Genomic DNA, 23917 nt, shown 5'->3' with positions numbered 1-23917 from the left:
TCTTGTGCATTATACGTTTCATTCTGCATTTGGTAATGTATTCACCAATACAGTTACCGACTGAGTAATGTGTTCACTACAGTTGCGTGTTCACCCCGATGCTTTTAAGCAATTTTGGGGTGTTGATAACTGACCTAAAATGAAAGTTTTCTGAAGTGGTCTTCTTCCGTACAGCTACTCCGGCTGCACCTCCCGCAGTGCCTTCGAGAGAGCACACAAGTGGGCCTCCTAGTCGGCCTCCCCCAACACCTCATGCTCATGCTCCACCGCCACCCAACGGGGCAGTGCCGAGATCTGTCCCACCCCCACCTCCAGCACGAACTGGACAGACACGCGCCCCACCAACCCCACTGAGCAATGGCAGGATGCGCTCCACAGCCTCCCCTCAGGCGGCCCCACCCCCACCTCCGCCACCTCCTCCCCCCAGCATGGGGGCCGGAGTTCCTCCTCCCCCACCCCCGATTCCAGCGGCCAATGGGATAGGAGGGGCAGGAGCCGGCGTAGCTGGCCAGGACGTTCGAGGAGCGCTGCTGGAGCAGATTCGCAAGGGCAAGGCACTCAATGTGAGTGAATGATATTCAGCATGGTTGGTCTAGTTGTGCAGTTGGGCTGGTTTGTGCACGTAGCACTTGAAAGACATGGCACCAAGTTGAAAACGTTAAGAAACGAGAACGGAGGGGGCACAGGAAGAATGCGAACTAACAAACCTAGAGTTACGAGAGCTGAGCTAGTTAGTAAGTCTTCATTCAAAAATACAGAACGTCAATAATAGACCCAAAAAAGAAGTCAAGACACCACAAACACAGGCTACCATTCGGCGTTTGAGGTTACTCTACTTTCTTCTTCTGTCCGGGTTTGTGTGCCCCGTCTTTTAGAATGAATAAACCTAGCACGGTTTGATCAGTAAGTTTGTATGTGAAGCAGGTTTATATAAGTTGTATAGTTGCATGACGGAAACAATACCACCTGTCGAGCCTCCACGCCCCGCCACGGTGGTCTAGTGGCTAAGGTACTCGGCTGCTGACCCGCAGGTCGCGGGTTCAAATTCCGGCTGCGGCGGCTGCATTTCCGATGGAGGCGGAAATGTTGTAGGCCCGTGTACTCAGATTTGGGTGCACGTTAAAGAACCCCAGGTGGTCATAATTTCCGTAGCCCTCCACTACGGCGTCTCTCATAATCATATGGTAGTTTTGGGACGTTAAACCCCACATATCAATCAATCATCGAGCCTCCACATCTCAACCAAGGCTGTTCCCCCTCTGAAACAAATTCTTGGCTACGCGACTGAGCAGCACACAAATAGCTTTGTTTGCGAGCATGTGCAATATGGAAACATGCAACGTGCAGAATTTCAGCTGCTGTTCTACGAATGTAGCGTTTGCTTACACGCGCCTTTGTGATTCAAAGTTTGGAGGTATAACCACACAGACTCTTAAAGGGGCAGGTAACCACTCAGAATTTTAGTTAACTCAGCCAATGTAAAGATTGTATATATCATATTGCCACGCTGTGTTGGTGGCAGAAGACGAGAGCGAAGAAGTGAATGGCAGCTGTGACTGAGTAAACAGTCCTCCACTTCGAGTTCCTGCCTATTGTTTCCTCTCGCGACAGACTGGTGGACGTGCTGGGTACTGTACTGCAACGTCTTATGCCTGCTGGTCCTAAACCAGAAGCAACCACCGCCAGTGCACCAGGGTCTGCTGACATCTATCGAAGTAGCCGCCGCCTTCAAGGACTACCACCACAGTACGGCCCCTTGGCAAGTTCCGTGAGGACAATGTTTGCCACATCCGCAACCCAAACCGAACATCACCCACTCGCTAGCATACCCTGTGTCATCAACACGCCTCACACATCCAATTCATTCCATGGTGATGCCAGTGAGGATGTCGAAGAGTGGCATGACCATTTCTACCGTGTCGCTGCCATCAATGACTGGGACAATCGCCGTAAGTTGAAGAACGTGTATATCTCCCTCTTAGACACGGCAAGAGTGTGGTATGAGAACCACGAAACTTCATTCACAAGTTGGCAGGAATTCCATCGGCAGCTTCGCGAGGCGTTCAGTAACCCCGAACGGAAAGAAAGAGCGGAGCAGGCACTTTCTTCGCGATTTCAAATGCCGAATGAGAGCGTCGCCATGTTTGTCGAAGAAATGTCGCGATTGTTTCGACGGGCTGACCCCCACATGCCAGAAGACAAGAAAGTGCGCCTCCTAATGCGAGGCGTGAAGCAGCAACTTTTCGCGGGCCTTGTGCGCAACCCTCCTACGACTGTGTCCGAGTTCATACGTGAGGCCACAATTATGGAGCGCATGCTTTGGCAACGGGTTTTGCATTATGAGCGTCAGACGGCCATGTCCGCTGCGTGCTCGCTTGTACCAGGAGGTCATAACAGGGAGGTCCTAACAGAACTCATACGGCAAGTTGTACGCGAAGAACTTCGGAAATTTCATGCAGCGCCGCCTCCCAGTAGCGCTGCTCTTACGGACGTCATTCTTAATGAAATCAGGCAGTTCGTTCACTCCTTACCACCATCGCAAGTCGAACCTACTACGCTTTCCTACGCGGATGCCCTACGCGCCTCTACGCCGTCGACGGCACATTTTGCTCATCAACCTCCTGGGACCCCCAGACGCTTTCCAAGTCCAGCCCATCGCCTGCCTTCTCAGGCAGATTTTCGTCCTGGCCCGCGGAAGTCCACCGTCTGGCGTGCACCCGACAATCGTCCTTTGTGCTACCATTGTGGCGAATTTAGACACATGTACCGCGACTGTTACTACTGACGAATAGGCCTACAAGGATTTCACCCCGAAGCCCGTTGTCTACGCTATGGTGAGCGCCCGCATGAAATTGCGGATTACTTGGAAGGTAGCCATCACGCTCCTGTCCCCCCGCGACGACAGTCACGGTCATTATCACCCCGTCCGTCCGCATCAACGCACCACGCCCCACTCGCCTTTGAATCCCCTGGTGTCAGTGGCGCAAGCCCACGCCGGGGAAACTGAAAAGGGCGACCTCCGGAGGTGAGGCCGCTGTCATGCGAACCGACAAATAATCTCCGCCGCTGCCTTACGACATGCCGTTAAAGCCTGTTTGTGAAACCGCCAACAGAACGTCCGCTGCCATTACCGCTTCCGTCGACTGTTATCCGGTGACTGCGCTTGTCGACACGGGAGCTGATTACTCGGTGATGAGTGCTTCATTGGCCACCCGTCTACACAAGGTGCTGACAACGTGGGACGGCCCTCAACTAATCACCGCTGGAGGACACCTCGTATCCCCTGTAGGAAGGTGCACCGCCAGGCTTGAGATTTGTGCATCGGCTTTTGTAGCATCATTCCTTGTACTGCCCAATTGTTCTCGGCCGGTCATTTTGGGCATGGATTTTCTGCAAGAGTATGGAGCGATAATTAATCTGCGTGACTTGTTCGTCAGTTTTGCTAACTGTGTTTCTCCAGATTCCGACATCGAGAACGAACATCGTGGCGTGGCCTTACGCGTAGTCGATGATTGCGTCACGTTGCCACCTCGCAGTAGTATCTTCGTGCTTGTTGAGTGTCCACGGGAGCAGTCAATTACGGGCATCGCCGAAAGTAACCTGACGTTATTGCTTGATCGGGAAGTGGCCATTGCTCGAAGTCTCGTTCAACTGCGAAATGGCCAGACTACAGTTTTAGTTACGAACTTCGGTGGCGAACACAGGCATTTTGCGAAACGCACAACCATAGCTTACTTGGAGGCATTAGATGATTTGGACGCCTTCCCTTTGATTACGACGATCTCGACTGAGAACAGCTGCGATACTGACGTGACTAGTCGCCTCAACGTCAATCGCCAGTTGGAAGCACCTAAGAAGGCAAGGCTCCTTTGTCTCCTCTCATCCTTTAGTGACTGTTTTGCCACTACTTCGAAAGTCCGGCAGACTCCTATAATTAAGCACAGAATTATCACTGAGCCCAACGTGCAACCCGTGCGCCAACATGCTTACCGCGTGTCGCAGAAGGAGCAAGATACTATCCGTCATCAAGTGAAACAAATGCTCAACGACGACGTAATTCAACCATCGACTAGTCCTTGGGCGTCACCAGTTGTTCTGGTTAAAAAGAAAGATGGTTCATTACGATTCTGCGTCGACTACCGCAAACTGAACAAGATAACGAAAAAAGACGTATATAAAAAGAAAAATGGTTCATTACGATTCTGCGTCGACTACCGCAAACTGAACAAGATAACGAAAAAAGACGTATATCCTCTTCCTCGTATTGATGACTCCTTGGATCGCCTGCGACACGCCCGTTACTTCTCTTCCGTGGATCTCCGTAGCGGATATTGGCAGATTGAAGTAGATGAACGGGACCGAGAAAAAACAGTGTTTATTACACCGGACGGTCTCTATGAATTTAAAGTTCTCCCTTTTGGCCTGTGCTTTGCTCCAGCCACGTTCCAACGAATGATGGACACAGTTTTATGTGGTTTGAAGTGGTACTCTTGTTTAGTGTATTTAGACGACGTAGTCGTTTTTTCTACTACTTTTGAACAGCACATTGAGCGGCTTGAGGCAGTTTTTCTGGTTATTCGCACTGCTGGTCTCTCTCAGAAACCGGAAAAGTGTTATTTCGGATATGAGGAACTGAAATTCCTTGGCCACATTGTCAGCAGCAGTGGTGTTGGCCCCGATCCTGACAAGGCTATGGCAGTTGCTTTGTTCCCGATACCGAAAACAAAGCATGATGTACGCCGCTTTCTGGGACTTTGTGCTTATTACCGCCGCTTCGTGCCGAACTTTTCGAAAATCGCCGACCCTCTACAACAACTCGTCAAGGATGACGTCACCTTTGTCTGGGGCCCCAAACAATCCGGCGCTTTCCGCGATCTTCAACAGCGTCTACAAACGCCACCGATCCTAGGTCACTACGACACTGAAGCAGACACAGAAGTCCGCACTGACGCGAGCAACCTTGGCCTCGGAGCTATTCTCGTGCAATATCAAGATGGCGTGGAACGCGTCATCGCCTACGCTAGCCACACGTTGTCATCTGCGGAGAATAACTACTCGACGACTGAAAAAGAATGTCTGGCGGTTGTATGGGCCATAACTAAATTCAGGCCCTACTTGTACGGACGCCCCTTCCGAATCGTCAGTGACCACCACTCTCTCTGCTGGCTAGCGAATCTGAAAGATCCTTCGGGCCGTCTCACAAGATGGAGCCTTCGGTTACAAGAATTCGATATAACAATGGTTTACAAGTCTGGTCAGAAACACACTGACGCTGACTGTCTTTCCCGCGCACCCGTCGAGGTCACTGAAGAAGACAATAATGAAGACTTCAGCTGCCTTGCTTTTCTCGCATCATTAAACGTGGCTGAGCAGCAACGCGAAGACTTAGAATTACAGCCACTCTGATCGAATACCTTGAGGGACGTCGCCCACAACCCCCACGTCAGTTCGTGCGTGATTTGTCATCTTTCTGTCTACGCCAAGGCATGCTCTACAAGCGCAACTTTCATTCAACGAAAACTGTTTACCTCCTCGTCGTTCCTGCTGCTCTCCGCGATGATATTTTGCGTGCTTGTCACGACGAGCCATCGTCAGGGCATCTTGGCTTCGCGCGTACTCTGGCGCGGATCAAAGACAAATACTACTGGCGGAAACTTACGAAAACCGTCCGGCAGTACGTCAAGACATGCACAGCCTGTCAGCGCCGCAAAACTCTAACTTCGAAACCAGCCGGTCTGCTTCAGCCTTTGCGACCCCCTCACGCACTTTTTGAAAAGGTCGGGATGGATTTACTCGGCCCATTTCCGAAGTCTACGATTGGTAACCCCTGGATTGTGGTTGCCACCGACTACTTGACCAGATACTGCGAAACACAAGCCGCCCAGCGAGCAACTGCTTCCGAGGTGGCTGACTTTTTGATCAAGAACATCGTTCTCCCGCCACGGTGCTCCCAGTGTCGTCATTACAGATCGTGGTACTGCTTTTACGGCACAGTTGCTCCGACAGATCCTGTTGCTGAGCAGCACGACGCACCGAACAGCAACTGCGTACCACCCGCAGACTAACGGGTTAACCGAACGACTTAACAAAACGATTGTAGATATGCTTTCGATGTATGTCGCCAAGGATCAGAAGAATTGGGATGAAATCCTCCCGTATATAACATTTGCCTACAATACGGCTTTGCAGGAAACCACCGGCTTTGCTCCTTTTCGTCTGGTTTACGGCCGCGACGTCACCACAATGCTTGACACCATGCTGCAACCAACTCTGCTGGACGCGATTACCCCCGACGCGGATGTGTTTGTTCAGCGTGCTGAAGACGCCTGGCAGCTGGCGCGCTTTCGCATTTTATTACGGCAAAATCAAGATGCTCGCCGATACAACACCCACCACAGAGCAGTAATATACGAACCCGGTGACCTAGTCTGGGTTTGGACTCCTATACGTCAACGGGGACGCTCAGAAAAATTGTCATGTCGGTACTTCGGACCCTACCGAGTTCTTAATCGCCTCGGCGAAGTGAACTACGAAGTTGTCCCAGCAGACACGTCACACCGTTCTCGCAGACCACGCTCTTCGGATGTGGTTCACGTAGCCAGGATGAAGCCGTACTATTCGCGTTGACTGCAAGTCAAGAACTTTGTGATGTGGCAATAGCCTTCAAGACAATTGTGCATTACTTTCTTGCTTCTTTACTTTTCATCTCGTCCTTTTCTTTTCAAAGAACACAGACATTTCTGACTACCTTTCGTTGTTTTTCGGAGCCATGGTATTCATGCGATGCTTCTTCTTCTTTTTTTTTTTCTTTGGGGAGAGGGTAATGCCACGCTGTGTTGGTGGCAGAAGACGAGAGCGAAGAAGTGAATGGCAGCTGTGACTGAGTAACCACAGTTCCTGCCTATTGTTTCCTCTCGCGACAATATTGACTTTACAGAGCCTTGCTTTTCTTATTAGGCGCATATTTACAATTCTGTTTTTTTTTTTTTTTTTTTTTTGACACTTTGGCGCCTCACACGGCAAAAGAATGAAGGAGCATATGAGTGCAATCACGTGACGTTTTGCTGGTGTTCACGGTTCATGGTCTCTATGTCATTATTGAAATACAGTACACTTTTTTATTATAGATTTTTTTTAGCCTGAATTGCGGCAATACATCTTCGTTTGTAGTGAGCAGAACAGTGGTGCCACCTTCACTTGAATTGGATCCGATGCTCGTGAACAGGAGATTGTGGCCTCTACGATTGGCTCCAGCAAGGGCGCTAATCGTGAAGGCCATGGGCGGCAGGAAGGTTAGCTAGAGAACTAGCGACACCTGTAGACAAATTGGGAAGTACTACAATGACTGCGTAGTTCTCGAAGCAGTGCAGGGATTTCACGTGATGACGAGTATTTGGAAGACTTGTTCTACAGGCTTTTTATATTAAAAAAATGACTGAGAATAGCAAAATGAATGTGGTTTTCACATTTGCACTTGCTCCTTTGAATGTAGAATGTAGAGCATAATGCACAGTTTTTGGGGAGTGCTACGGGAATCTCTATCAATTCCCAGTGTTGATATAAGAAGCTATTGTGCTCTTTTAGTGACTTCCTTGATCGAAAGATTCTTTTTACAAAATATTCCCCCACTTCTGGATTCAGCCACTGCAAGTTTAACCACAGCTGAGGGAGAGCTTTTAGTTACATTCTAAAAATTTTGGTTGAGAGAAGCGTCTTCAAAAAAATACTGAAGGCAAAGGATATAGTGCTGACTTCCACTAATAATGTAGTTTTGGGCCAGCTTCCTTACTTGCGGCAATACTCTTTTTTTTCCTTATAATTAAGCAACCTGGAGTGGGCACGGCGAAGCGGCTGGAAAGATGCCGCTAACGAAACGCTTCTTTTTCGTTGTACAGGCCGTGTTTTTCATGCTCGCCGGGCCATCGGAACCTTGCACTACCGGGAATGAAGTTGCGGCGATTACATCTGTCTCTGCTAACTACTGTCCAGTGCCTTCATCGAATTTGGACATACTGGATACGCCCCCTCTGGAACATTGCATGCCCGTGACGTCATCGTTGGATCGCCCTTTTAAAGACAGGCCACACAGTTGGACCTTCAGTGGGCACGGCGAAGCGGCTGGAAAGATGCCGCTAACGAAACGCTTCTTTTTCGTTGTACAGGCCGTGTTTTTCATGCTCGCCGGGCCATCGGAACCTTGCACTACCGGGAATGAAGTTGCGGCGATTACATCTGTCTCTGCTAACTACTGTCCAGTGCCTTCATCGAATTTGGACATACTGGATACGCCCCCTCTGGAACATTGCATGCCCGTGACGTCATCGTTGGATCGCCCTTTTAAAGACAGGCCACACAGTTGGACCTTCAGTGGGCACGGCGAAGCGGCTGGAAAGATGCCGCTAACGAAACGCTTCTTTTTCGTTGTACAGGCCGTGTTTTTCATGCTCGCCGGGCCATCGGAACCTTGCACTACCGGGAATGAAGTTGCGGCGATTACATCTGTCTCTGCTAACTACTGTCCAGTGCCTTCATCGAATTTGGACATACTGGATACGCCCCCTCTGGAACATTGCATGCCCGTGACGTCATCGTTGGATCGCCCTTTTAAAGACAGGCCACACAGTTGGACCTTCAGTGGGCACGGCGAAGCGGCTGGAAAGATGCCGCTAACGAAACGCTTCTTTTTCGTTGTACAGGTTAGTTTTTCTCTTTCAAATCATAGGTCTGGAGACGAAATTGTACTTCTTATTGTGCCGTGCCCACAGACATGTTTTATTATTGCATATGAATGTTATTTTGTTTGCAAGTTATTGCTGTGTGGAGATGTCGAGCAAAACCCTGGGCCAACTGTTGATGAAATGTTTCACGAGCTCTTGAAGGGACAATCTGATATCCGAGCAGAACTTGTAAGCCTTAGAGCACGTTTAGACTCAACAGAATCATTAATAAGCACCTTTGGAGTGCGTCTGAATAACTTAGAAGCAAATGTTAAGCAACTACAAACTCAGAAGGGCGTGAGCGAATCGATACAGGAGTCTGTAGATTCCATTCAGCAGTTAATTGATATTCATCAGTCCAAGCTGGTTGACCTTGAGAATCGCAGTCGCCGGAATAATCTTCTTGTATTTGGTATCAGCGCTGCTGGGAGTGAATCTGAAGCAGAGCTACGTGAAAAGGTAGTGAAGGGCATATTTCATGATCGATTAGGGGTGAAATGCACGACAATTGCGCGGATTCATAGATTAGGCAAGCCGGTATCAAGCAGACGTCCTGTTATACTTTTTTTCCAAGATTATACGGAAAAGCAAGCTGTGTTGCGTCAAGCACATAAGCTGAAGGGAACCAAAATTTATCTTCAAAACGACTACTGTCCTGACACACTCCGCAAAAGAAAACTGCTATGGGCAACTGCAAAAGCAGACAGAGAAAGCGGTAGCAAGGTTGCTCTTGTTCACGATAAGCTTCGTATTGATCACACCTTTTTCTGTTGGGACGACTCGCTTAATGCGCGTAGGAAAGTGTCACATGAGAGTGCCGTAGGGAATCCCAGCTAGCAATTAGGGGAGCACCAACTTCGTTTGCTTTGCTTCAATGCACGGAGTATAACAAATAAAATTGAAAAGTTGGAAAATATTTTGCTCACGCACGATCCTCATGTCTGTGTGATAACAGAGTCTTGGTTACATGAAGCCATTGGCGATAGCGAGATAGTTCCGCCGAACTACCAACTTTTTCGATGTGATCGTGGTCATCGGGGCGGTGGAGTGGCTGTCATTATCAAGTATGGCATTGATGTAACTATTGCTGAGCGTTTTCCAGTGAGAGAGAGTCTGCTTTTAAAACTTTCATTTGCTGATATGTCATTTTTTCTCTGTGCGGTTTATCGATGTCCTAATGCTGATGATTCTTTTATGAGCGGTTTGTACGATGAACTACTACGTCTACGAAGCAAAAATCTTATTTTAACGGGTGACTTCAATCTGCCAGCCATTAATTGGGATGATATAAATTATGGTACTTCTTCCTCGGCTGACACACTCTTAGACATAATGTTTTCTCTAGGCCTTGAGCAAATGGTAGGACACCCCACAAGGGGGAGTTCGATACTTGATCTGCTATTTACAACGGAACTCTTTACCGAAGCGACTATCACAGTTGAAACCGGTATTTCTGACCATAGATTAATATCATTTGTTTGGGACAGGCATGCACGTTGTAAATCAGTGAAAACGCCAGTGGAAAGTGTTGTAAGAGATTTCAATCGAGCGGATGATGTTGCAGTAATTGATTATTTAGAAACACATCTCCCCACATCTGTTAGTGATGTTGATAGAGCCTGGCAACGCTTCCGTGGTATTGTGGACTTCTGTACAAAGAACTTTGTCCCGCTTAGGAGAATACGCAGGCGTTCACATAACCCATGGATAAACCGTGAGATTATAAAGATCAAGAGAAAGATAAAAAGGTTACGAAAAAAACACAAGACTAGTACGCAACATTTTTCCGATCTTAAAGAAAAATTATTAGAGAGTGTTAGCAAGGCTAGGCATCAATTTTTTAACGACACACTACCTGAATTCATCAGGACAGATCCTGATAAATTTTGGCGCTATATTAAGCAAACTAAAGAAGGCGTTTCTGAAATACAAGTTGATGAGGTCACGATAACAGATCCGGCACTAATTGCTGATCATTTTAATAAATACTTTCAGAGCGTCTTTTCCGAACCACAGTATTATGAACTGCGAGACCCGATGCCCATAATCACGGATGATGTTCTGATAACTCGTGAAGGTGTTTTACAAATGTTACTTAAGGTTAATCCTAAGAAATCGTCAGGCCCTGACGGCATTGGTAATTCATTCCTACGACGCTATGCTGAACAAATCACTGACTTCCTTACTGCCCTTTTCAATGTATCATTCAAATATGGTCAGATACCAGCCGATTGGCGTAAAGCTCGTGTTGTGCCGATCTTTAAAAAGGGTAACCGCTATTCCTTGACAAACTACCGTCCTGTTTCTATCACTAGTAGCTGCTGTAAAATGTTAGAGCATGTTGTTGCAAATTACATTAACACATTTTTATCAGAAAATAATATTTTGTCGCCTAATCAACATGGTTTCCGAAAAAATATGTCTACGGTAACACAGCTTGTGTCTACAGTGCATGAATTCGCACGGGTTCTAGATATATCTGGGCAGACTGATGTGTTCTTTTTAGATTTTAGCAAAGCGTTTGATAAGGTGCCTCATGGAAAACTTTTGTTTAAACTCGAAAATATTGGGCTACCTTCGGGTATCGTTAAATGGATTAATATGTACTTAAATAACAGAACTCAATTTGTTGAGGTCAGGGGTTGTTTTTCTTCTTCGCTAAATGTTTCTTCTGGTGTGCCACAAGGTAGTGTGTTAGGCCCCTTGTTATTCTTAATTTTTATTAATGATTTAGTTGATGTCGTACATAAGGACATATCCGTCAGATTATTCGCGGATGATTGTGTTGTTTTTAAAGAAATATGTTGTGTAAATGACCACATATTACTTCAACAGTCTCTTACAAGTATAGATGAGTGGTGTCAAAACTGGGGCATGGAACTTAATAGTGACAAAACAGTTCTCTTGAGAATAACAAGAAAACGAACTCCCAGCCTTTATACTTATTTTCTCCGCAATAACCCACTCAAAGACGTAGAAAAATACAAATATCTAGGAGTCACTTTGACAAAGTCACTTACGTGGTCAGACCACATTACAAGCATATGCACGGCTGCACTTAGGAAACTGTGGTTTCTTAAGAGGAAACTTAAATCCTCAACGAAGGAGACTAGATTATTGGCATATAACACCTGCATCCGATCAAAACTTGAATATGCCTCGGTTGTTTGGGACCCTCAATGTAAAAAAGATATTGCCTTGATTGAAAAAGTTCAACGGAAGGCTGTCAGATTTATATTTAGCAAATATAAAAGATATGATTCGCCAACACAACTTATGCAACTAAATGATATCCAAACACTGGAAACTCGCAGGAAAATTAATCGGTTAACGTTCCTACACAAAATTCTTTCCGGTAAAGTTACAACAAGTCTGCCCAACTGTGTGAAACCTCTATCTTCTAGAAAAACAAGACATAAGCATAAATATTCATTGGCGCCAGTTTTTGCCCGTACCACTGCTTTTAAAAATAGTTTTTTCCCTAGGACTATTGCTGACTGGAACTCTTTACCAATAAGTGCTTTTCAGTCCGAAGATATTGAAAAACAGCTTGAAACTTTTTTTGTTTAGTTCTGAATGATGTATCCATATGGTGTGTATTCGCAGTGCCCGAGTAATGTAGTTAGTTGACTTCTGCTGCGCATGAGTGTTCTGATCACTGTTTATGTGCCGTAACTCTGTTGTGCAAGTGCACTATAAGTTGTCTAATTAAGTGCTGTGACATTGTACTTTTTTTTTGTTGTTTTTGCCCCTCCTGCTTGGGCCTAAGTATAGGCCTGCAGAACCTGTAAATAAATAAATAAATAAAATAAATAAAATAAACCTAGTCCGAAAAATGAGCCTTTAGTTTGAAGTCAGCATATTGTCCTGCATTTTCTCTCCTTTTCCTGTTACAAGCTGGTGCTGTTGTGCCTACAACATATGTTCTATGTAGCTACTGTGGAGTTGTACCGGGGAAGTCAGCATAAAATTGAGATGGTGTGAAAAATTGTTAACTTTTCTTTACAGCACTTTTTTCTGCGTTTGTTTTACCAGCACTGTGAGTCCCCAACCATTAAATATGTACATGAACAAACTTAATTTAATGCAAATGTGCCCAGTCTCAACGCTTGTATTTCTGGATACCTGCTCCTAGATAGCTACTCCTGGATACATTTGGCCGCATGGTCTCCTCGTGCAGTACCAGTTACTGTGTGGATATTGGTCACTCTGAATACTTCTATTACAAGTGGTCTATGCTGCAGTTTGGTACAAGAAGCCATCATTTGCATTGTAATTCTTATAGAGCTTAACCATTTTTTTCTCTCTCTCCATCTCTCATTCTCTAGCATGTTGACCCTGAGACTGAGTCCACGCACAGCACACATAGCAACCCAGATGCTCGTGAGGCATTGTTGGACCAAATCCGTGGCGGCATAAGGCTTAAGGCTGTAAGTACAACATGCTGTTTATTGACAAATGTACCCTTCAATTTGATCTCTAGAATTTCTATGCATGGTGGTGTACTGGGCATTGCTTTGCTTTGTTGATATTAGCTGTGTAAATGTACATAGTCTTCAATTCAGTTGCCCCGCCACGTTGGTCTAGTGGCTAAGGTACTCGGCTGCATACCCGCAGGTCGCGGATTTGAATCCCGGCTGCGGCGGCTGCATTTCCGATGGAGGCGGAAATGTTGTAGGTCCGTGTGCTCAGATTTGGGTGCACGTTCCCCAGGTGGTCGAAATTGCCGGAGCCCTCCACTACGGCGTCTCTCATAATCATATGGTGGTTTTGTGACGTTAAACCCTACATATCAATCAATCAAGTCTTCAATTCAGTTGAAGAATTTATTCTTTTCTACTTGGCCTACATACACTCAAAGCAGATAAATTTAATCTGGGGGGCAGGGATCACTAAACAGTTCTGTGCATATGCAATTCAATATAGAGAGCGTGCACTCAAATTAAGCCACAGTGTGGTGCTGCAGTGCACCAGGCCAGAGCCATTTTTGACATTGTTGCATAGCAGGCGACATGTGTTTGCTGTATTTATGTGGTGAACATTGTGTGTTGTTCTTCCTGGCCATCAGCGTCTTCGTGTGTTGTAGCTACAATACTGCGGCTTTGAAAGTTTCTCTTACTACTGCGTGCTGCACGAACTTGTAAAATTTCCCAGGCAGCAACGCATTGTTGCGTGTCGAGTTGCATCGGATCACTTTACTCAACTGCAAGGTTTGCGGTTGCTCCAACCACACAAAAATAAGCTCGGGAGAACTTTCCAAGTTTAGGCTTCGATGTCGTTCCAAAGTTAAACTAATACATTGTGCGAAAACAATAGATCCATGGTCAAGACCCAGAGATGTATTGCTGAGCAGAATTCGTCTCGAAGAGCTGGATGAATAAGTGTCGCAATACAGAGTTTGTGGGGCGCTATGCTCTAATGTGTGAGCATGCCTCATCAAGGTCAGCTGTGCACGGGCAGTGTGTGCATGCAACTTCTTCGCGGCCTTTAAATCAGTAACCATAGAAGCAGCATCGTTTTCTTAAATGCTCGTGAGTGGCAGACATTCTCAGCCATAGTAAAAAAAGTTAGGTATAAGCTTGCACAATCAAATACTACGAGCACATCTGCAGGCACAAGAAATATGAACATATCAGTAACATGGCTACCAATTTTTAGTGAGCTGCGGCAAGGAAGTGCAATGGGCTGGGCGCCACATCGGCAATCGATCACTTGCCCTATCGCTGGCTTTACGGATAGCTAGAGAAAACTGTCAAGTCGCTGGCATGAGGTACATTATTTACAGCCTTCTTTTGCAACTACAACGTCAAAGAACTTCACTCTTGGTTGTTTCACGAGACCACTCGCGACGTAATTATGAGCCTACAAGGATTTGTAGCTGTTTGATTTCTTCCGCATCATTTTGTCTTGTGAGTTTACCTCATGAAGCAGATGGCCGTCTATGTTCGCACGGTCTGCACTAGGATAACAGCCAACATTTTTTGTGGCATAGTCATCGGATAGTGCCAAGCTGTTATCGCCACTGAATTTCGAGACTTTGATGGTGTCCCTGTTGTGCTCAAGGTTCAATGCGTAGTTGCTGAGCTGCATCTTTCACTGCAGTAACATGGCAGAGTGAAGGCATCGATCACGTTATCAACCCGTAGGAACAATGTGCTGCTGCTTGGGCACTTTCACAAGTCTATGGGGCACACAGTAGTAGAGGAAACTTCCAACGTTGCAGTATTTTATATGCAACGCTTGAGGACAAAGAAGCTTAGGGAACGCCCTTCACATAAAGACAGCAGAGTGTTAAGCATGCGTCGTCTACTGCGTGACAACCTCGAAAATGGCGCTCGGTTTGGTGCACCGCAGCACCACATTGCAGCTCAGTTTCAGTGCACACTCCCTTTATAAAGTGTTTTGCATATAGAAAATATATTCAAGTAATTTTACAACTGTTAAATATACACAATATAGTTCAATATTTGTGGATTCAATGTTCAATAGATTCTCAATAAGCAGAAATACCTTAAAAGCGAGACTGCTGCTTGAATGAACCAGCTGCCATTAATGTGATTGGTTTTGTACTTCCTCTGCACCCCATTTCGTCTCTCAGTCAACAGAGCTCCTGTTAAACGGAACACATCTTGCTGGTACCTTCATGTTCCATTTAACGTTATTCCACTGTTTACGGGCTCGGCTGTATTTACAGTATGCACATGCAGTGGGAGAGAACTACTCCGTCTTTATTCAAGTCAGTAATCTGCCTGTTGGCAAGAATATGGCCAGCTGGAGGCTATATAGTAGAGCTTATTGGAGCACTTGTCCGTGAATACTTTTCCGTAAGATGTCATAAATGTTTAGAATGTAATATCAGATACGAAACACAAGAAGGAATACAATACCAAGGTGGCTGAAGAAGTATTCATGGTGCTGAAACATGAGAAGAGTATTAAGATACATGCAAGTCTGCTTCTGAGCTTATGCATACACCGTGGTGTGTTTGTGTACCACAGAGTCTGTAAACATGATTTTCATCCCTGTTCTCTCAGGTACCGGACTCTGCAAGAACTTCACCATCCGAAACCAAGTTGGAAGGCTTGGCTGGAGCTCTGGCCAGAGCGCTACAAGAGCGGGCAAAAGCGTGCATGCGTAAGTAGTCATGGTGAATTGTTGCTTTCGTGTGTCGAATCCTAGCATTTATTGCCGACGTATGACTACACTGACTCGTGCTCCCTCTGCACTTGATGAGAGTTCGTTAATGACATAGGGAATGAGTGTATGCAGCTATGAGTGGGAGTGAGTGCTCATGAAGTTTATTGGTTTAATGAGTGGAGGAGGAGGAAGAGGAAAAAGAATAAAGGAAGGAAAGGCCAAATAGACGTGTGTTCAGTTGGCTATGCTCTGCTGGGGAAAAGGATTTAGGGATGAAAACATATGAAGATAGAAAGAAATGAACGTACAAGAAATTTGCATTAGCCTAATTAAACAACATTCTATGCATGCTCGCATCTTGACGACTTGATAGCACTGGTTGCAAGATAGCAAGGGTATTGCACTCCACTGTAGATGCTGGCACGCGTTTGGCATCATTACTAATAACAGTACTGATCTAGATGTGGTGCCTACTGAAGGCTTGCAAGTACTGGACAGAGAACGTCTAGTGCTTGTTATACACGCTGAGTGTACAATGATTTGTTGAATGGTGAGTTGATGTCAGTGCATATGTCACCGAGTGCTGGTTAGTAGAAGTCGAACACAAGGAAACCTGAACGACCTTTTTATCATGAAAGCGGCATGTCACCAGTTGCATTTCATTTGGAACAGGTACAAAGCGCAAACGTGGGAGTAATGCATGAAATTGACTTACGTGAACTGGCAAAATACATGATCCATTGCTGTTTTAATGACGGCTATGACACTGTCTCTGACCCCTCTGATGGCTGACTGTAGCCAATAATTTTCAAACTCGTTATATCGAAGAAAAAATGTGTGTATCATATCTTAGTTTGTTTTTAGGTGAAAATAAATATTTGCACACATTCCCTTCGCTTAAACGCTTGGCTGTCATTTTATGAAATAATTTAATCTAGGTTCCTTATAGCAGTGCAGGTTTGGGCTGCAGGCTTACTTGGCAAGCTTGAGTGCCGCTGCCTGTATTCTGTTCTTTGGTTGTACAATGCCCTGGTTATACGAGTTTTGCATGAGGGGAAAGTCATGTACCGTAATTACTCGAATCTAACGCGCAGCTTTTTCCCGGTTAAGCGAGTTCATAAATCGCATGCGCGTTAGAATCGAGTACGAACAAAAAAATTACGGTCAATCTATTGCCATCGCAAATCCAAAATGGCCGCCCTTTACGTGCGTCGGCATGGCGCGTCGGCTATTTCTGCCTATGTGTTTCCCATGTGCGGTACTTTGTACGTGTGCTGAGGAGTTCGTCATCTAGTAGTGCATTAGCATCGACGGCGTGGAAGGGCCGACTCCATAAACTCGAGTGCACCACGATGCCGCTTTTAAAAGAAAAGTCATCGCGTGTGCAGAAACGGACGGAAATCGGGCCGCATCGCGGTCGTTCCCGAAACGTGCGTGCGGGACCGGCGGAAACAAAAGCAGAAGATTGTCGACAGCAAAGCTTCACGCAAAGGCTTCAGTGAACCACAGCAGGGTCGGTTTCCGCAAATTTTTTTTTTTTTAAAGAGCTGCTCGGCGAGTATGTGCTGGAGCAGCGAGCGGCACAGCGCCCCGTGACGACATAACTGCTCCAAGTGCGGGCTATGCAATTAGTCTTAGAAAAAGGTCTAATGCGGAGCCAGTTTAAAGCGAGCAGGTGCTGGCTAATTAACTATATGAAGAGGAAAGGCTCTTCCCTCCGAAGGGGAACATGCATATGCGAAAACTTTTGCGGAGAAGTACGATGAAAAGCTTTACAGTTTTCAGAGGTTCGTCCTAAACTTGCGGCGCAACAACGGCTACCTGCTTGGGCAAATCTGGAATGCGGATCAGACGCCTCTTTACTTCGACATGCCTGGCACCACAACCGTCGAGAAGAAGGGGGCGAAGCAAGTTCGCGCGCTGACACGGTAAAACTACAGTGACAGCAATGCTCTGTTACACGTCAGATGGGCACAAGCTTCGCCCGTACCTCATATTTAAATGGAAGACAATCCCGAAAGGAATCGTTTTTTCGAGTGGTGTGATCGTGCGGGTCGGACCAGCGAAAAAAAAAAAATGGGTGCGCGTTGCAATCGATGTCTTATGTTTTTTTTTTTTTTTTCCGCGGTGGAAATCGGGTGCGCGTTACAATCGAGGGCGCGGTAGAATCGAGTAAATACGGTAATAGATAATAGTTTCTACTGTAAATGTGAACATGCATAATTGTTTATTTGTTTGCGGTAGCTTTTCTATCTGGAGTTCTGAATCACATTCATGTTGCCATTTTATTTGTTGCTTTACAGCCGACGACAGTGATTCCAGTGACGATTCAGACTCTGAAGAAGATGATTGGGACGACTGAGTTGCCATGTATGCTTCGCTGTAGTGCCCTTTGAACAGCTCCCAAAAAAAAAAAAGAAGAGTGACAGTCACCCCCGCCAATTATACGTGGCAGCCCAAATCATATTGCCAGCACCGTCACCAAGATCAGTTTCGGCTACCGCTTTTCAGACGCCCAATAGCCAAGTGTTCTTCTGCCACGTCTGTCTCTCGGCTGTCTCTGACAAATAGCAGACGAGAACGTCGTCTGCCGCTATGCAACTGGGACCTGTGCCGTGGGCCCGCACGATGGTTAAGTCGGGGAACGAAGATTGCAACTACTGCTTGTGGACACAACGAGAATCACTGTGAAGTTACAGCAGTCTGCGACGTACGAGCACCATATTCAAGAACGCCAGCGCCCGCCGCGGGTCTCTAGCGAGTGAAAACGACTGTGTCCGTCATCGGAGACAGCCGAACGAACTGGTGACGTTTTTGCTCATCGAGAAGGAGAGGACGGCCTGTCGGAATGCAGGCAATCGACTACTGCACGACTATCATTTACGTGAATGTGGACGTGACGTTTTATGTACCCGGTATGCACCTGGATCTGACAAGTGCACTTCTGCGAAGGTGTCGGTGGCAGCGTACGGAGAGTGCAGAAAAACATGTATCGGTATGGTGGCTTCATTCCCAGATTGTATTGCCGCAAAGAGATGCTGATGCTGCTTCTGCCACCTCTGGCACTGTTATTGTTGCGTGGAGCATGTTTCGCACTCCACCTTGTTGTTTGTTCTGCCACATAACCCAACTGGTTGTTCACTGATCAGGTTTTTTGTATGTTTCGTTCTTCTAACTTATGTTTTTTTGGTAGAGACTGATTCACTACTCCCTTTTGTGGTCAATTTGGGGGAAACATAAAGTAGATAATGCACATGAAAGTGTAAGAAGTGATGATTGATAACTTCTCAAATGCTTTTATGCCCTTTGTGAACGCTTTCGTTTTGTTCATGAGCAAGCCTGGAACTTGGGTCTAAGAAGGGTACCTTGTTGACCAGAGACATCAATTATGGGTGATTGTACATAATTGCCGCGTGTAATAAATTAAAATTGTTTTCTTTCGTATGAAAAGTGTGCTTTCTCTTTTGTCATGATTGTCAGTCTTATTGAAAACAAAAAGCTGGAATTCACACGAGAGTCACCTAGAATATGCAGAGGTACCCTGTTGAGTAGGCTGTGCAATTAAATCTAAAATTTAACACATTCTGTTAATTGCGCCTACAACTCCTGCTTTTTTATGAAAATTGCTCTGCTAGCAGCTATGTAGGTGCCCAGCAGGTAAGCGGTGCATAAGACACAATCCATGCACAGTGTCAATTTTTATGAAAGGGAGCACGGTAGCACCATGAAAGGGGAGAGGGTTGCTATCTTGCCAGCAGTTCCATATCGGAAACGAATGGTTGCTTTGCTCGCCGCGAGATGACGCGACAAGAGACTGCGGTCGCTCCCGCTTGAACGCGCTGCCAGCAGCCAACAGAGCGCGCGGGCCACGCACTCCTGTGTTCCCTTCCATAAAAATTGACACTGTACATCCCAAAGGGCAGGGGCATGTCATCAAACAAGTTCTGCGAGAACTGCTATGGCAAAAATTGTCATGGAACTTGCTTAGCTGGTGTTGCCATAGCAACCATCTCAAGTGACATTTTCAGTATTTATGACTGATGCAACACAAATAAGAACAACACCATTTCCTGGGCTGCATTTGTCTGAATGAATTGGAAGCGCTTGCGTAAGGCATATGTGTGTGAAGCACCAACTACTATGAGGGACTGATCGTGCTGTGTAAGGACTAGTGGCCGAGGAGGTTGCTTAGCAGTACAAAAAGATAGACTAGTGAGGGATTAAAAAGTTCTCTTGATAGTTTTACGTCAAGGTGAGCCTCAAACTCCAGCTCTCCGGGCCTCCCTTTTAAAGTTGGTGATATGCAGTACATCGCTTCAAAGCACTGTGCTACCCGAAATTCTGCCATTGTTACCAGGTATGGCATGTTCTAGCTGCTGCAGCCGTCTCATTGAACTTCGGGAAAATGTACAGTTCGCGTCGTCAAAACCATGCTATACCAAATCTGAACAAGATCATAAAAGAGTAGACCGCAAAACTCCATTTGCTCCGTCCAAGCCTTCAAGAGAAGTTTAAACACCAAGGTTACCTTCCGAAGACTCCAATAGTTCTCTTCTTTTTTTCTACATTTGTGCGTTGTAAATAGAAGGTTTCGGTATATCTGGAAACGCTTGCATGAGGCATGTGCATACTTAGTTCACACTGTCCTTTCACACCATTTTCCCGAATTTCAGAGGAGTACAAGCACACTGAAGTGTAGTGACAGCCATAGGCGTGTGCAGAGTTCCCCGAGTGGGGTGCGAAAGTTAATCGCAGCGCACCCCCCCCCCCCCCATTAGGTAAAGTATGTGACAGATTTTGCGACCCTCCCCCCTCCTCAATTATGGGCTTAGGGGGAGCCTTCTATGCACGCATATGTGTAAAGCGAAGGGTCATCGCAGTCACCCTCTCCCTCATTATTATGTATGGTGTTGACTTTGTGCGTTCACCGCCCTTATAGGTAACTTGAGCGGGGCGCCCCCCTGCACCCTCCCCCCAATAGTGACAGCTTGTGCTCAGTGGTTGTGTGCCTGCCTGTCGGCTTCGTTATGAGTGCTGTTGACTGAGCTCTTAAGCTCCCCAGTTTCTCTCGCGCACACAGACAGGGAGCTCGCAACTTGACAGTGCCCCCCTCCCGTTCCACCCCCCTTTTTTGCTCCAACTCGTGCGATAAAAAAATACGCGAATGTGTTCTTGTTTTTATTCTATCATTTCTGGGTGGATTGTTAAGGATGTGCCCTTTAAATCGGGCGTCGGCTAACGCCACCTAGCTGCAATGCTTAGTGAGCCAAAAACTAGGTTTATCTCTTTTTTTTTTTTCTCCTTTAAATAGTGAAGTTGAGGACTGGTACTTTGCAGTGAAGGGTTTAATTTTCGCTCGTGCCTTGACTTTAGCCACCAGTCAGATAACCTCCTTCTACTTAGTTCTACCCGCTTAAAGTCTATTTTGCCCTCCCTGTACCTAAACCCCAGTACTGTGAAAAACTTTGCGCCATCATCCTGAACTTTAGGGTGAAGCCCTTTAGAGAACATTATCAAGTGTTCGGCAGTTTCCTCCTCCTCTCCACATGTACTGCATACCGTGTGTACCCCTTCGTATTTGGCCCGATATGTATTGGTTCGCAATACTCCCGTCCTGGCCTCACACAGTAGAGAACTACCCCGAGTATTATCATAGATCTTTTCCTCGGCAATTTCCTGCTTAGAAGTTTTCTCATAACACTGAGCAGTGCTCCCTGGAGATGGGTGGAATAAAAATTATATTTAAAGTGCCTCTAAACCTTTCTGAGGTGGCAATGTGTGCGCTCACCGTGCGAGAATGAGCAGCAAATGCGCCTACCTGAGAGCGGACTAGCAGGTGTTGAAAAACGTCACGTCGAACGTTAAGGGAATGCGGAATCCCGAAAGGCACGGCAGGGAAGGAAATGTCTCTTGGGAACTTGAGGCGCGGCTCTTATCGCTGCCTCGTTTGCCATTTTTGATCGCGACCGCATTCTGAACTCAACGGGCGCGTTTGCCTAAAAAAGTTTGGAGGTGTTATGGGGGCCCTGCAACACTTTTTTTCAATTAGCCATGGAATGTATTCAGCAGAATCAGCTTATCGACTCACGAATTGACCACCGCAAACATTTTGGGGGGAATCCGTCCATTATGAGCGAACTCGCTGGATGCTATAAGCAGCAGGGATGGCACGGGAAATGAAAAACCTTGAACATTTTTCGCGCGGCTCTTTGGTGCGCTTGCACGCGCAGACACATCGCGGCGGCCCCATTGAGTCCCGAGCGCGCCAAGTTCAAATCAGCCGATGGCGCGTTACTCGGGCCTATGACGCAATAATTTTGGAGTATATATCATTATTTGTCGAGAGAAGAGAAAACGATTTCAAGCCGACCTTGAGAATTTACTGTAAACTCCAGGCCGCGTGCAAGCTGCGCTATAATATTTGGCTCGCCTGTTCTCGGAAGCCTCTACCACCGATCGGCAGCGTTTGCTGACCATGCTCAAAAAGTGTTGCAGGGCCCCTAAAGGTCCTGCAGGGCGGGTCTCGTAGCACAGCGGGCCACGTGCTCCCAAGTCGGTACATAAAGCCCTATAGCCGCTCGCCAGCCTCCACGGCTGCAGAAAATAGTGCCAACTTTCCTTTTCTACAAACACCACAACTTCCCCATATAGTTATGAAAAAGAAGTCCAGGAACCAAATACGTGTCACTTGGCGAAATCAAGATTGAGGTGTTGGTATAGTGGCACTAATGCAAAGGCACGCGGGCAAAATTTGAATGAGGTAGGTAGATCGCGATATGCGCGCGTGGCTCGAAGTTGTTTTGTTTATGTGACTTCTCAGCACTACAACCGGTGCCCCAGTCACGCGATACACCAACAAGCCCACATACTGTCCTGTGCGGTTGCCGGAAATGAGTGGCAATCTAAATGCTCGTTTTTTTTTCCTTTGTTATAAAGTATAAATCGGAACTAATGGACAATGACGCCAAGGAAAGTACAGGAAATGTTATTATTTGTAATACAGTTACTGCTCTTATACGGCTACTCTTTTACGGTTACTCCTATAAGCGGCCGGCCTCTGTAAGTGCGGAGGGGCCCGGGCTGTCATATGCTGTCGGCGTCACTTGGCGTAACGCAGGCAAAACGGTTCGTAGCATAGTCATCTGTCGCATACTAAACTAGTGATCGTGCTTCGTTTGTTTCTTTGTAGCTTATATAGTGCGAAGCTGCCTCAATTATTTTTTTAACATTCAGAATGCCATCACAATCAACGATGTCATACGCGAATGCGCGACAAACTTCAGGGGAAAGAAAGAAGAAAGAAGTCGCCAAGCATGCACGAAACGCTCAGCACAGTCACAGCAAAAGCTTGCGAAGAGCGGCCTTTGAGAGTCTTCTATAAACACTCTTTGGGTAACTTCTACGATGAAACTTGCTGGGTACCCAGTACGCGATGAATAATCATAATTTTTTGGGTAGTAGGCTGGCATTCTTGTTCTTGTTCACCTTCTCTTGTGGCTGGCTCGTGCCCCCTGTGGGAGATTGGCCAATAATTAAGTGGTCTCATAAAATCTTATTCAATTTCAGAGTTATGTAGGTTATATAATGAAAACGTTACAAATTTTAAAACGAAATTTCGGTGCTCACTCAATTGTACCAACTATAAAGCTCTTTTTATTGGTAACGGATAATAAATTAAATAAAGAACGTAACTTAAAAATATAAGCAAATCAGAAAAGATGTGCATATGTCGACAAAGAAGGATGATAATATAGATGAGTTTGTTAGTTTTTTTTTTTTTGTTTCATTCGGATAACTCCGCAAAACCACGTGAACGTTCGCACTGACAAACCCAGAAATAAAAGCTCCTGAGGACAGAATCACGGGCATAGATAAATTCATCCCAACAGAACGTAAATGGCTTTCCTGGACCTACGAGCCGTAGTAAATCGCCTACAGGTCAAAAATAAATGATCCATAGTTTCTAGCTCGCCACAGAAAGCGTACATTGGTGAAAAAGCCTGACATTCACTATGCTCTCCTTCGTCATTCTTACAGAACAGGTGTAATTTTACACCTGCTCT

At 46.2% G+C, this 23917-nt stretch overlaps 1 protein-coding gene across 2 annotated transcripts in view; it reads left to right on the top strand.

The window, feature by feature from the left end:
* LOC119163447 (uncharacterized) overlaps positions 1–18332 on the top strand; it is a 32791-nt gene extending 14459 nt beyond the window's left edge. For both annotated transcript variants that reach the window (XM_037415442.2, XM_075873081.1), the window contains exons 9-12: positions 175–563; positions 13046–13147; positions 15752–15851; positions 18158–18332. In XM_037415442.2, coding sequence (XP_037271339.1) covers positions 175–563; positions 13046–13147; positions 15752–15851; positions 18158–18216 — 650 coding nt within the window. In that variant the 3' untranslated portion in view covers positions 18217–18332. The remainder of the gene's footprint in view (positions 1–174; positions 564–13045; positions 13148–15751; positions 15852–18157) is intronic.
* Positions 18333–23917: the final 5585 nt, after the last annotated feature.

The sequence above is a fragment of the Rhipicephalus microplus genome, chromosome 9, assembly GCF_043290135.1.
Source record: "Rhipicephalus microplus isolate Deutch F79 chromosome 9, USDA_Rmic, whole genome shotgun sequence".
Lineage (NCBI taxonomy): Eukaryota > Metazoa > Arthropoda > Arachnida > Ixodida > Ixodidae > Rhipicephalus > Rhipicephalus microplus.
This window is presented reverse-complemented; position numbering and strand designations above follow the sequence as displayed.